Consider the following 14,082-nt stretch of genomic DNA (forward strand, 5'->3'; position numbering starts at 1 on the left):
ATTTTTATCAGACTTGTTTATCAGACTTGTTTATCCAGGTACATGTAAGCTCAGGGAGAGAGAGTCGAGGCTGATCGTTGATCTTTGCTGAATTTTATTTTCATTAAGGATACGTGAAAATGTGCAATCCAATTTTGGATTTTTTTTTTTTCATATCCAATGCTGTAATGACAATAGAACTTACCCCCAAATCAGCCATAAATCCTGCTCTAATTGCCTCTCATTTTTCTAAGGTTTTCTGTATATGCATCTGTATATTTTATACCATTATAATCAGTGTCTATGCAAATTTGAGTTCTTCCCTTAGCATATCAAACATATTGGCGTTAGTATATATTCTCCCATGTGGCTTTTTAGTGGCGAAGTATTTTTGCATACCACTGTGTATACAACAAATTCCATGTTCTTGAACATATAGGTCATTTGCAGTTTTTATGGCTATCAAGAATGCTAAGGTGATTTTCTTGGTTTTTCTGTTATTTATGTAAGTGTGTGTGTAGCCAAATGTAGGGAGCTCATAGGTGGTATATACAGAGGTTAAGGGCATGGCTGTGGTGTCATGTTGCCTGCGTTCAAAGCCTTGCTCTGCTGCGTACTGGATGCCCCCAATAGTCTGGCAAGCTATGTGTCCTCTAACTATAGTCCATTTGTAAAATGGAGGAATTTCTAGGATTTCCTAGGGTTGTTTTAGAGATTAAGTGATATATTGTATCAGTGATATAGGAGTGCAATATATGAGATGTGGTATGCAAATTGCTTACAACACGGTCTGATACAAAATGAATGCTCATTAAAATTTAGCTATTAAATAATCCAGGTTTGTGGGAGTGGTGGGTTTGGTGGAAGCAGAGATGAAGAGTGGCCATGGTTATGCTGATCATTGATGAAGCTGCGTGCCGAGTGTGAGGACACTACACTATTTTTTCTATTTTTTTAAATGTTTGACTTTATTTTTTATTATTTTTTATAGAATGAAGTAAAAGTACACACAATACAAAAACCCTTTAGGTTTTATATTTATTTTTTGGTTTTGGATTATTTTCTTTGGACATGTTGCTAGGTGAAGAGTCACCAGGTGGGATGTTGTATAATCCTTGTGGAACATGGCCAAATAGCTTTAGTAAAGGGTTATGCTCAGGACTTCCCACAATGTGTAGGTAAACCAGATTTGTCACAGCCTTAAACATGCAAGGGTAATACCCTGTGCTAATTTTCATCAAATTTTATAAATAAAATGGTACTTCAGTTATTTTAGCATCCCCTCCCCACCCCCATCCTGCTTCCTTTTCATTGAAGTATAGTTGGCACAAAATGTTCCATGAGTTGTAACAGCATGACCTACAGCGCGGTGATTACGCTGTGCTCACCCCGAGTGTAGTTCCCATCTGTCACTGTAAATGCAGTTGCAGGATCAGACACTGTCTTCCCTGTGCTGTGCCTTTCATTCCCTTGACTTATCTGGTGCAGAACTATAAGCCTGGATCTCCTGTGCCCCGTCACCCTCTTTGTCCCCCCCCCCCCCCTGCCTCCCCCACCGCTGGCAGCCACCAGTTCGTTCTCGTGTCCATGGATCTGTTTTTGCTTTCTCAACACTCCGTTTTGATTAGTAGTAACTTTGAGCATTTTCCTAATTGTATTTCCTGGTGGTTATAATTTTTCCAGCTTGTCTACTTCTATCCTTGGTCCTTTCATCTATTGGGGTTTTATAGGATCCCATTCTATGAAAACACTAGGATAGTTTGGTGGAGCTAAGGCCATTTTGGCTGTCGCATCTCATTTTTAAGTTAAAGGAAAAAGCCGTCCTCGCTCTGTGGCTACTGTGATATTTGACTGAAAATTCCTTCTTCGGTACGTATTCATGACAAACATTGTGGGATACTTATAAAAATCCAGGGTGTAGGAACGGTTATGATCTCCTTGTCATATTGATTTGGAATATGGTTTTGATTTATGGTTGCTATAAATAGATGGTCAAGCCATGACGAATTGCTTCGAGGTGGCAGTCACCACTGTCCTTTATATAATGTCCCCTCAGTGTGCTGTCATCTTCATTACAAACCATCTGCCACTTGAGGCCAGGATGCAGATGTCCCTTGTCAATGAAATTTGACCTCAATAAATCTGCAGGTGTCTTTGGAAGGACAGGGAAAGGGCCATTCTGCTTCGGTGGTTCTGTATCGACAGCGATGAGACTCCTACTTGCTTCTCCATCATTTTGTGCTTTCTGTGACCGTCATCACCACTAATTTCAATGTGGGCTGCGATCACGAGTTCCCTCCGTAGCTTTTCAAATCCCATCACGTGCCCGTCATCAGGAGACCTGGGTAATTGGATATTGGTACTAATTCCTCATTTGAATCTCCTTTTATAGGGTTGGCACATTTCTGTTTTATTATATTATTACAACCTGAATTTAAAAATTAGGGTGTTAATGTTGTACAGTGGCTTACTTATACCTGAGAGCATTTGTGTTTAGACCTATACTTTGTAAATGATAGTTCTTTAAAAGGTGGGTTTCTTGTGTGCTTGAGAGCCATATTTTTTTTTACCATCTTTGTAACCACTGGGACTAATGGGGACAGTGTGTGGAGGCTTCTATTTTATGTTCATATTATTTATTACTTGGCAAATGGCGGGAGGGGCATGGAACTGTCCTATTTGTCAGATTTGCATGAGAACTTTTTTTTACAAAGAATGTCTGTGGTGCACAACACAGGCATAAATCCTCACGCCATCATCTTTCTGCAGTCTGCCTTGAAGTATTTCCTTTTTCATAATTTGGAAAACCTTTTCTTTTGGTATTTATTTTATTGAATTATAATTGACCTATAACATTAGTTTCAGGTGTACAACAGAGGGATTCAATATCCGTGTGTGTGGCACTGGGGTCCCATAGGGAGTCTAGTTACCATTGGTTCCCACACTTAGTTACAAAACATTTTTCTTTGCTTCCCGTAATGAGGACTTTTTAAGATCTGCTCTTATCAACTTGCAAAGATGTAGAATGATGGTGTTTACATATGTTTACCATGTCCATGGTGCATTATATTCTCCTGACTTATTTGTAGCTGGACGCTCATACATTTCTGCCCCTTTTACCCCCACGCCTCCCCTTCCACCCTGACCTCAGACACCACCAACCTGTTCCTATTGGAAAACTTCAGATAAGTTAACCACGATGGAGAGAACCTACCAACTGTTTAGGAACCACACAAAGTTGAAGGTAAGGTTTGTTTCTTCCTTTTTGTTGTATCGTGAGGAAAGTTAAGTTTTAAGCCAGAGCCTGTGACATGAGATTCTGTGATTGTCTAAATTTTGACACTGGTTACCAGACTTAAGCAAAAAGCATCTTTTAAGAGATCTGATACTCACAGGAAAAAGAGTTCTAAAAGTTCTGTATAAAAAGTAGCCTCTAACACTGTATATTAACTATCCTGGAATTAAAACAACAAAGTAGCATCTTAATTTGTATCTATTAGTGTATGTTTATGGTGTGTTGTACATTCATTTTATAAAACTTATAAAAGGCAATTCCCCAAATAGTGGTTATGATAGAAGATAAATACAAATATGGATATGAACATCTTTTTTTTTTTTTTAAAGATTTTATTTATTTATTTGACAGATCACAAGTAGGCAGAGAGGCAGGCGGGGTGGGGGTGGGGGAAGCAGGCTCCCCGCTGAGCAGAGAGCCCAATGCGGGACTTGATTCCAAGACCCTGAGATCATGACCTGAGCCGAAGGTAGAGGCTTTATTCCCCTGAGCCACCCAGGTGCCCCTGGATACGAACATCTTGGTTAAATAGCAAAAAGGTGAGCTTTCGAGTTTTTTTAAGAATACTAATTTAAGGGTGCCTGGGTGGCTTGTTCGTTTAAGTGTTTGCCTTCAGCTCGGGCTGTGATCCCAGGGTCCTGGCCCGGAGTCCCGCGGCGGGCTCCCTGCTCAGCGGAGAGCCTGCTGCCCCCTCTTGCTCTCTGACCCTCCTCCCTGCTTGTTTGCTTTCTCTCTCAAAAAAAAAAAAAAAAGTTTTTTTATAAAAATGTTGATTTCAGTCACCTTAAGAAAGATATGTTACTTGTCATCCAGGCACTGAGTTACTCCTAGAGTAGAGGGAGTCAGAGCTGGGAAGGTAGATGCGCTCCCCACCGCTCCTGCCCCCCGGCTGCAATTCTGGCTTCCCCGCGAAGTGTGGGGGTGACAAAATAGAAAAATGGAGGAATCTGTGCCCGTACTGGTCGTACACTCGATGCAGCCTATTTTTCCAGTATGATGTGTACTCCCTGGCCTGGCCGACTTCTCTGGGGTTATCTCTCTCACTAATTGTTTACTCCAGACCCTATAGTCACCGTTTCTTGGCCTCTCAGCGCCATCTCTCCCTCCGTTCCATGCTGGACACGAAGCGGCACCCGGCTGTCTTCCTACCCACGTTCACAGTGTCAAGGTGAACGGCAGCCAAGCCTCTCTGCCTTCTTGGCCCCTGCTTAGGGTTCTGTGCTCTTCTCAGACCATGTTCTTTTTGGTGGACTGAGTTCCCGAAGATCAGCGTCTCCCTGACCCCAGGGCCGGGAGGGACTTCCCCTCCCTTCCCTCTCCGGTATGCAACAGCCCTGCACTTCAGACAATGGGGTCTCCATTTTTCTTGTCATGCTCATTTTCAATTTCCTGGGGGTTTAAGCGGGTTCACAAGTCAAGACTTACTTAAAAGGAATGGTTTGGGAAAAAAAAAAAACCCCAAAACCTGACTCTCAACTCTTGGAAAACACCTTGACGGTTACCAGAGGGGAGGTGGCTGGAGGGCTGAGGGGGAAAGGGAAGGGGATTGAAAGACACTCATCGTGATGAGCACCGAGGAAGATATGGAACCCGTGAACCATTATGTTGTACACTGGAAACATAACACTATGTTAATGACACTGGAGTTAAAATAAAACAAAGGGTTCGAAGAAAACTTTAGATTGAATGAAAAGATTTTTCACCCAGGTCTACCTTTTGGATCTCTGCTCCTACGAGGCAGTATAGTTCAGGGTTAAAAATAGGGACTTCTGAGTCAGATTCCCCGGTTTTGCCTATACTATGGTCTGACTTTGGGCAAGTTCTTTGACCTCTCTTGTGTCTCTGATACTTTATAAGGGTAGCAGGATTTTTGTTATCTCCAGGTGAATTGGTAAATGACCATACAGCATCTATGACAGCGCTGGCACTCAGCGGGCGTCCCGGGGGTTTTGTTGTCCCCCTCCTCGCCGCTGGTCTCGTCCCGGCCATTGCTGTCGGCTCGCACGGAGGCTCAGTGCTGTCCCGGGCCTGTGTTCCCTTGGCATCCTAAGGTTTGGACTTGGGCCTGTAAACTGTTTATACATATATTTTAGGATCCTAAAACCAGTTCCCAAAATGTGTATAATAGCAAGTCATGACAAAAATACTAGAATCTTTATCAAAGAAAACACAAACTAAGTACAATGTTGTAAGGGTTAAAACACGCCTGTCAAATGACGGGAGGTTTGCCAAAGACGAAGACAACTTTGGTCTCCTCTGCTGTTTTATTTTGTTGTCCACCCCAAAAAACCCCAAAACTCTTCCCTGATGAGAATGCTCGATCATGTCCTGACTATAAGGGTCCTGTCTGGCATGAATGAATAGCTTTCCACCCAAAGCAGTTCTTGCCCAGGTGGAGATTCGCATCGTGGGAAGCTTTGTTGTTCTGTAAGGAAGACTTAGAGGGTAGCCTCACTGGTCTGTGCACAAACCCTCAGTGTTGGGGTATGACTGCCGTGCGGAACGGGGTCTCAGCCACAGCCTGTCTGCGGCTACCATGGCTGTGCGCTCGGTAAACCTTTACTCACGAGTGCTAGACCGTGGTGAGGCCATGGGCCAGGGAGATTTGAATCACTCCTTTAAAAAAAAAAAAAAATTAAATGAGGAACAACAACAAATCAACTTTCCAAACAGCACACCTTTTCTGGCAGGCCAGATCAGGGGGAGGGGTGATAGCGCAAGGGGACCCTGACTGTCCTGAGACTGCTGCCAGATGTGGGCACATTGCCACGTCTGGTGGAACTGGTGCCAGGTTCAGGCATCGAAGTCTGATCGTCCGGGGCTGAGCTCACAGACCGGGATCTCTCGTTAATTTACTGTATCGATGATTAGTAAAGAGCAAGGCAAGAGAAATGCTCGCATAACGGGGAATATTTTTTTAATTTAAATGTAATTAATTAACATACAATGTGTTATTAGTTTCAGAGGTAGAAGTCAGTGACCCACCGGTCTTATATAGCACCCAGTGCTCATTACATCTCGTGCCCTCCTTAATGCCCGTCACCCAGCATGACTGGAACATTATCTTTTTATTCCTCACAAAAATTCATGGTGAGCCATTTGACTTGTCCATTGTAAAATTTGGCATTAAATTAGAGTTCCTTGCCTGTCTTGATTTTGACTGAGATTCTCAGCCAGGCGTCTTTGGAATCGGAGTTTACTTGCCTTCTAATTATATTGGGGGTTATCTGCAATGGTCTGTTAGTCCTGCTCTTTGGATGGTTCTAGAAGGTTCTGGAAAGAAAAGAAAAAAGGGTTGCTCAGCACTGGTGTCGTAATGTCAGGGTGTGGGTCTCCAATACCTTCCGGGCAGTGTTGCTGGGATTAAAGGAGGTGCTGATTCCACAAGGTGAGGGTCTGGCAGGTAGGAGGTGTTCATGTGTTCTTTCCCCCACAGATATTAATTAGTACGTAGGACATTGAAATAGGTTTCTCTGAGGAAACCAACAGCCCCATGAGTCATGTTAGTCATTTTTATAGTTCTTAATATTTCAAGTATTGAAAATCATGTAGCCCCATGGACCACATAGATTTAAAATGAAGCATTTTGCCAAATAAGTCTTAAATTCTTAAAGAACTGAAACCCTACAAATACAGTGGCAAGTCTCCCTCCCCATGATCTCTCCGTCCCTTCCCCGAAGTCTTCGCGATAACTCTGTCCTGGTGGTGGGCGTTCTTCCCCAGCACGTATTCAACTTTTACTGCATATTTGTGTATTCACCAACAATACCTAGTGTTGTGTTGTAAAAACTGAAGCAGTGCGATGTAGCAGGTCCTTTGAGCATGTGATTTTCACCTCCTCATTGAGATTTACCTAGGTTACATGCAGACCTAGCTCCTTTTAGCTGCTGGGTAAGGTAGCATTGTACGACTCTGGAATTCGCGACTCCGTAGGCTAGTGAGTTATCACAAAACACTTTGAATATTTTTGACTGTTTCAGAGCATTAATTTAAACCCAGGTTTAGTCAACTCCATCATGCCATGCTTTGGTAGATATTAGGAAAATAAAGTTGAGAAGAATGAGCTTGCAGGCTGTCCCCTGGTGTATCCAGAGGAAGTAAAGGAAATTGGTGGTTGTCTGTCCTCCTGGCCTGGAGCAGGCAAGATCAGGGCAGCCCTGCCTTCCTCAAGGACGGCTACACTGTAGGATGCCCCAGAGTCTGCGGCGAGTAGACTGTGGTCTGTGTGTCCGCTACCAAGACAGGGCTTCTGGGAAGTCCAAGACCCTTTCTTAGTGAATAGTGAGTCTGGTAAATCACTGAAACTTCTGAGGCCCGAAAGGCCCTGTGAGATACAGAGGGTTTTAAAGACAAGTGTCAGACATCTGGGACACCTGGGTGGCTCTGTTGGTTAAGCGTCTGACTCTTGATTTTGGCTCAGGTCATGATCCTAGGGTTCTGAGATCAAGCCCCACATTGGGCTCTGTGCTGGGCGTGGAGCCTGCTTAAGGTTCTTTCTCTTTCTCCCTCTGCTCCTCTGCCTGCTTGTGTTCTCTCTCCTAATAAATAAAATCTTAAAAAAAAAAAAAAGTGTAAGACATGGGCCCAGCCCTCAAGGAAGTTAAACATCTCACAGGGGAGGTGAAGCTAACACGAAACACAACAGCCAGATGCTGACCACCGTGGTGTGCTGTGCCCCTAGTCCTCTTCCACAGCAACAGACTAACCTGTATTTTCCTCCACATCTTTCTCTGCATCTCATTCAAGAATACCTTCTGGAAATCCTTTCAAGGCATCTAGTCTAGAACTAGTTCATTTTTTTAAATGTATACATTTTTTATTATGTTATATTACAGTTCATTTTTAAAGGACCATGTAATATCTTGTTTGCCGTAACCTGCTAAAAACTGCAGCATTTCCTGTCCTTGTAGAGGCATCCCTCTGTGCTTTGGTGCTCTGGTTTCTGCAGGCATGGGGTGGCTGGAGAGGCGGCTATAGGTATGTTTAATTTTAAAGCTTGCTGCCATATTGCTTTCTAAGAAGGCTAGGATTCCCATTTCCCTGCCAGCAATGTTTGAGACCGTCCTCTCCCTACACTGTCATCTCTCCTTGTTATGCTCTTTCGTCTGGAGCATCTGGACATGATGTTATATACGATTGTTATCAATTTCTGTGTTTGTTGGACATTGTTCGGGCTGTTTGTTTTCAGTGTTTTGTGCACTGCTCATCTTTCGTCTGGTTGGTTATTAGCCTTTGGGTTTTTCCCTTGGTTAGTCTGCAAAAGCTGTTAATCTAGAAGAGATAGCAATCCTTTGTCATCTGCAATACATAAAACATTTTGCAATGATCCACAAGTGAACTATCGTATGGATGGGTTAAGATATGATCTTCTTGACAAAGTATGTCGTAGCTCACCACATCAGCTGGATTTTCTGTCACTTGAGCTTTTCCGAGATTCTTCAAGCAGCAGGGAGGGTACTTCCGTCTGTGCTGGAGGCGGAGGGAAACCGTCTGATCTCTCCCTATTGTAATGCATTCAGCTGATCTCGGGTCCTTTTGGAAATGGAGTCCTGAAAGTCTGTATTGTTTTTTGTTTTTTTTTTTTTAGAAATCACACCATCCCCAAAGCCTCATCCACCTGTTGTGGGCAAAGTGACTCATCACAGCATCGAATTATACTGGGATCTGGAAAAGCGAGCAAAACGGCAAGGACCTCAGGAGCAGTGGTTCAGGTTCTCGATCGAAGAAGAAGACCCCAAAATGCACACTTACGGTATCATTTATACGTAGGTGCAATGTTGAATTGCTTAACACTTTGCTTTGATTTCCTGATGAGCTGGAATGGTTTCTATTGTCTCTGACAAGACTCATTCTGAAATGAAAGAAAGAAGTGAGCCAGCATCATTTGCATGCATGCTGCTCACGAATTAGAATTTTTGGAAAATCAGCATGAGTGGTCACTCTGAAACAAAGCCTCCTCTACCTTCGAGAGCTTCTTTGGCTCCTGCAGTGTTCTAATGGTATATTTTAAAACTCTAAAATGTAGAGACACAATCAAGAGGATTTGAGATTGGAGGAGGCTGCTGTGTTCAGAGATGTGGACGGGGACCCCCTGTCTGCCCAGGATGCCTCCGGACCGCCTGGCACACTCCTGTTCTCGGTTAGCTGTTCCCAGGCAGTGCTGGTCCTCAGGGCTGGGTCTTCCTCATTAGGTTACCCTGAGCGTGTTTCCTTCTGTTTTCACGTGGCTGTTTCCTTCATGCTATGCAAATATCAGGTGGAACATCCCTTCCGCCAAAGGCCTTCGGAAATGGCCGCGCTCCCACCCAGGCATCTCCTCTGTCCTGACTTTGTCTCATGAGCTCCTAACCTTCAGCTCTGCTGGAATTATCTGTCTTGTTGGCGTGTTTGTTTTGTCTTCCTACTAGTGTTTAAACTCTGAGAGAGGCAGGAAAGATTCCTGTTTGCATAACACCTGATGCCCCTGCCCCTAGGCCGTGCTGGCACGTCGCAGGCCATCTGAGTACTTGTCCCACGGATTAATAAATAAATGTAACTGGGGTAATCAAGAAGTCATTTTTTTTTCCAACTCCTTTCTTCCTTTGGACTGCTTTACCACGTGTGAAACGACTATCTTAGGGATACCAAAAACGCAATACAAATACAGCTGTGTGAACTCTAATTAGTCTTGAGATAACTGTAGAATCATTTCAGGTTGTAAGAAATGACAGAGATCTGGTGTATGTATTGCCCACGTCCCCTGGGGACTAACATCACCGGATGCTGTAGGGTGGCCTCACGGACTGGGGCTGATGCCGTCAAGGCCCAGGGCATCTCTGGCATTTTGCCAGTCTTTTCTCAAGGTGGCATCGTGATGATCTTGAGGGTATTAACAGAGGATTTCACTCTTCCCTGAATGATAATATCCTGGGGATTTAATGAACGTTTGGTTGGTTGTGGTTTTGTTTTTTTAAGATATAAACAACAACACATAAACCCCCCCCCCAAACAACAAAAAAACCAAATACATTTATCTGAAATGTAGTTACCATCTGCAAATAATTCTGGCCCCATGACTCGAAAATGGTGTTTTAATGAGGTCATGCCATGGTGTTCTCCATTTAGGTAATTTCCATCTGAAGTCTGAAAGCATGAGTTACGGCATTGGAAGTAGGAGTATGCGGAAGGGAAGAAACATTGTTTCTTTCCCGGGTCCCCTGGCGCCCACCCTGCTCTCGGGCTGCAGGTGGGGCCGTGCTCTAGGCTCCTTCCTCTTCGCTTCTCTGCCTGCAGTCCCCGGAGGAGGGAGGTTGGGGACCACCTCCCCGCACCCCCCAGCCCCCCAACTGGAGAGCAGCTATGCACTGGCCTCCGGCCTGGGGCGTCTGTCGGGGGTGTTGCACGTTCTGCAGAGGCATGAGTGCCGCCCTGCTCCGGGGTCTGCTGGGAGGAGGGTCTGGCTTCACGGAGCTGGTAGCAAGCCCTGCCAACCGCCACCCTCCGAGAAGAGGCTGCCGAGGCCCGCCACTAGGTGGCAGGATGAGACTGTGTTAATCTCGACTCGGCGCTCCTTCCCCTGCTCTCTCCAGGTTGCCTCCAGACCAGCAACGCCTTCCTTTGAAAAAGTGGTTTAGAACATCTGACCTTGGAATCAGGATTTAAGAACTTCCTTTTACTTGTCTGTTTCTGTCCCTGTTCACCGCCGGCCGATCCTGAATCAGGGATGTCCTCACAGACCCTTCCCTGGTTTTGTGAGTTCTCCCTTTGCAAACGCCTGGTCTGCTCCCTCCCGAGGTCGTGGCATTTATGCCCCTCGAGGATGCAGACTCCATCTTCGGACTCCTTCCCTGATGAGCTCCAGGAGCGCGTTTGCTGAATTCTCTTGCCTTCCAGCCGTCCGTTCTGTCTTGCTAATCATCCTTTTGTCAAGTTCTCTTCAGGGAGTCTCCATTTCTGGAAGCATGAAGGTCAGACTCCGTCCATGATGTCCTTCACAGGCTACCTACAACCTGCCCGCCTTGTTGTCTCTCTCATTTCTGAGCAGGAATCCTCCACCGAGATCTGTTTCCTGTCCTTTGAACAGGCCCTGATTTTTCCTGTGTGTATGTTCAGCTGTTTTCCCTGTCAGAACAGTGTCCCCTCATCCCACACTTTCTTCCACAGGGTCGGATTCTACCTCGACCGAGAAACTTGTTACTAACCTGTTGTCTGCCCCTCTAAATTCCTATGACAACTGTGCATTTCATTCATTCACTCACGATTATCCTGTATTTCATTCATTCGGTCTGCATGTATTAATGGGTAACTGCTATGTTGCAGACACTGCTGGATGCAGGGGTTGTGCACTGAACAAACCGACAAAAATTCCTCCCTCATGAGAAAAACAAATAAGAGATATAAGTGAAAATGCAGAGTAGGTAAATACAAATGGTGAGAAGACCAAGGAGAAAACATAGGAAAAGTTGAGGGTTTGGAACAGAGATAAAGGTTTCCCTAGAAGGTCGCATCTGGCTAAAGAAGAAGCTGAGGCTGATCTGGAGTCTGGAGAGTATCTGAAAGAAGAACATTCCAGGTAGAAGAAATAGCAAGTGAAGCCCCTTTGAGATGGGACTGGACCAGGTATGTTCCAGGAACCCAGGGGAGTCGAGTGGGTGAGGAGAAGAGCAGCAGGGGATGAGGTCAGTGAGGCTGTCACTGGGGTCCGTGGCTGGGACAGAGCCGTGGCAGGAAAGCCAGGGGCGACTGCTAAGCTGTGGAGTGGCAGGGCCTGGTTGACGCTCTTGCTCTCTGACGATCATTCTAGCTGCTGAGGTGAGAACAGGCCCAGGGAGGCACAAGGCAGCCGTTGCTTTTACAGTGAGTGAGGTAGAGAGGATGGAACCGGGCGAGCCGTAGCTGAGTTTAGGATGGTTTGAAAGACAGACTTGAAGACTTTGCTGGTGGCTCCGATACGAGATGGGAGAGAAAGAGGAGCATCAAGGGTTCGATCCAGACCCGCCCCTTCCGGACAGCGAGTCAGGCTGCATTCAACCTCAGCTTCAGAATCTCTGTGCTTTAGGACGACAGTTTCCCAGACGACACTCCCGGTGTGTCGGCCGTGGCTCCATTCCACGGTGTCTGTCTTCCATGTCCGCCTGGGCTGAGGGAGCAGCCTCTGCCTGGAGGTCGCCAGTCACTGTGGCTGGGGGCAGAGGGCAGGCCACACTGTTTCTAGAAGCTTCCGCCCAGAATGATACATTTCACTCCTGCTTCTGCTTCCTTGTTCAAAGCAAGTCCTACGGTCATGTCTGAGTTTGACAGGGCAGGGGGAATGAGACCCTTGTTCTGTCCCCAAATATTTGGGAACAATAATCTCATCTTCCACAGGTGGTGTGAGGGGACTGGGCCCGAGCATTTCCAGTTACAACGATGGGAAGATGGGGGGTGAAGAGAGGAGGGGAGACTCCGCGGGGGCATCAGGTGGTGGCCAAGGAGAGACGTCAGGGAGCAGCAGCTGGGCAAGACTGGCCTAGGGGACCGTCCCCAGCAGAAGGCTGGATTGGAACCGGGGGCGGAGGGAGCATAGAGAGAGAGGGCAAGTCTGGCAACTGGGTCTTTAGGCGTTCCAGTATTGGGTTTCTTAGGTTCCATGTTTGTTCAGCGGCCACATCAAATATTTGCTTAGGGACTAAAAACAAAAATACCAGAGTGTGTTAGACTTTCATAGGCTCTGATCGACTGTGGAAAAGTCCCAAGATTGTCTCATTCATTTAGGTACCATGCCCAGGCCATGGGAACTTGCACTTTCTTTTCTTTCTTTCTTTCTTTCTTTTTTTTTTTTTTTTGATTTTATTTATTTATTTGACAGAGATGACAACCAGGCAGAGAGGCAGGCAGAGAGAGAGGGAGAAGCAGGCTCCCCACTGAGCAGAGAGCCCAATGTGGGGCTCGATCCCAGGACCCTGGGATTATGACCTGAGCCAAAGGCAGAGGCTTCAACCCACTGAGCCACCCAGGCACCCCAGAACTGGCACTTTCTCCACGAGTTTGCTGAATGGCTTCCGTTTGTCCCCCCATGGCTGGGTGGCGATCGCTGCAGAGTACCAGGGCCCCTGTGTGGGTCTGGTACTCTTCTGGGGTCCCCTTGATTCAAGGGAGAGCCTCCAGCCTTCCCTAGTTGTGCCAGTGACTTCTGTCTTCTGAACAGACAGAAGTGTGATTCCTCTTTCCCGGGGCCGAAGGGGCTGCTTGCTTCAGCAAGACCGGAGGATCCTTAGCAACGCTGGACTTTACTGGCGCACTCTGGTTTCATGGTGGTCTGAAAGGATGCTAGGTCTTTGACACCTGACACTGAATTCCATGGAAGCTTGGATATGATACTCGATTTTTGCTCCTCAAAATCTTTTCAGAAGCCACAAATCCAGGGCTCGGTCTCTACGAGTCCCGTAACAATAGATACGGACGCGTACTCACATAACAAGAAAATCTACCTACTCTTGAACTCCCTTTGGGCTAGGTGGCTCTGTTTTTGCTGGTGGTGATAATGATTTTTAAAACCATAGTTTTACTGAATACTTATTTTGGTTTTAGAGCTTTGCTTTTGTGGTAAATATATATATTGACTTTTTTTTTTTAAATTTTTTATTTTTTATAAACATATATTTTTATCCCCAGGGGTACAGGTCTGTGAATCACCAGGTTTACACACTTCACAGCACTCACCAAAGCACATACCCTCCCCAATGTCCATAACCCCACCCCCTTCTCCCAAACCCCCTCCCCCCAGCAACCCTCAGTTTGTTTTGTGAGATTAAGAGTCACTTATGGTTTGTCTCCCTCCCAATCCCATC

General features: G+C 45.7%; 1 protein-coding gene across 3 annotated transcripts in view; it reads left to right on the forward strand.

Moving 5' to 3' along the window:
* FANK1 (fibronectin type III and ankyrin repeat domains 1) overlaps positions 1-14,082 on the forward strand; it is a 103,346-nt gene that overhangs the window by 57,949 nt on the left and 31,315 nt on the right. For all 3 annotated transcript variants that reach the window (XM_059398792.1, XM_059398790.1, XM_059398793.1), the window contains exon 2: positions 8,862-9,039. In XM_059398792.1, coding sequence (XP_059254775.1) covers positions 8,862-9,039 — 178 coding nt within the window. The remainder of the gene's footprint in view (positions 1-8,861; positions 9,040-14,082) is intronic.

The sequence above is a fragment of the Mustela nigripes genome, chromosome 4 (assembly GCF_022355385.1).
Source record: "Mustela nigripes isolate SB6536 chromosome 4, MUSNIG.SB6536, whole genome shotgun sequence".
Taxonomy (NCBI): domain Eukaryota; kingdom Metazoa; phylum Chordata; class Mammalia; order Carnivora; family Mustelidae; genus Mustela; species Mustela nigripes.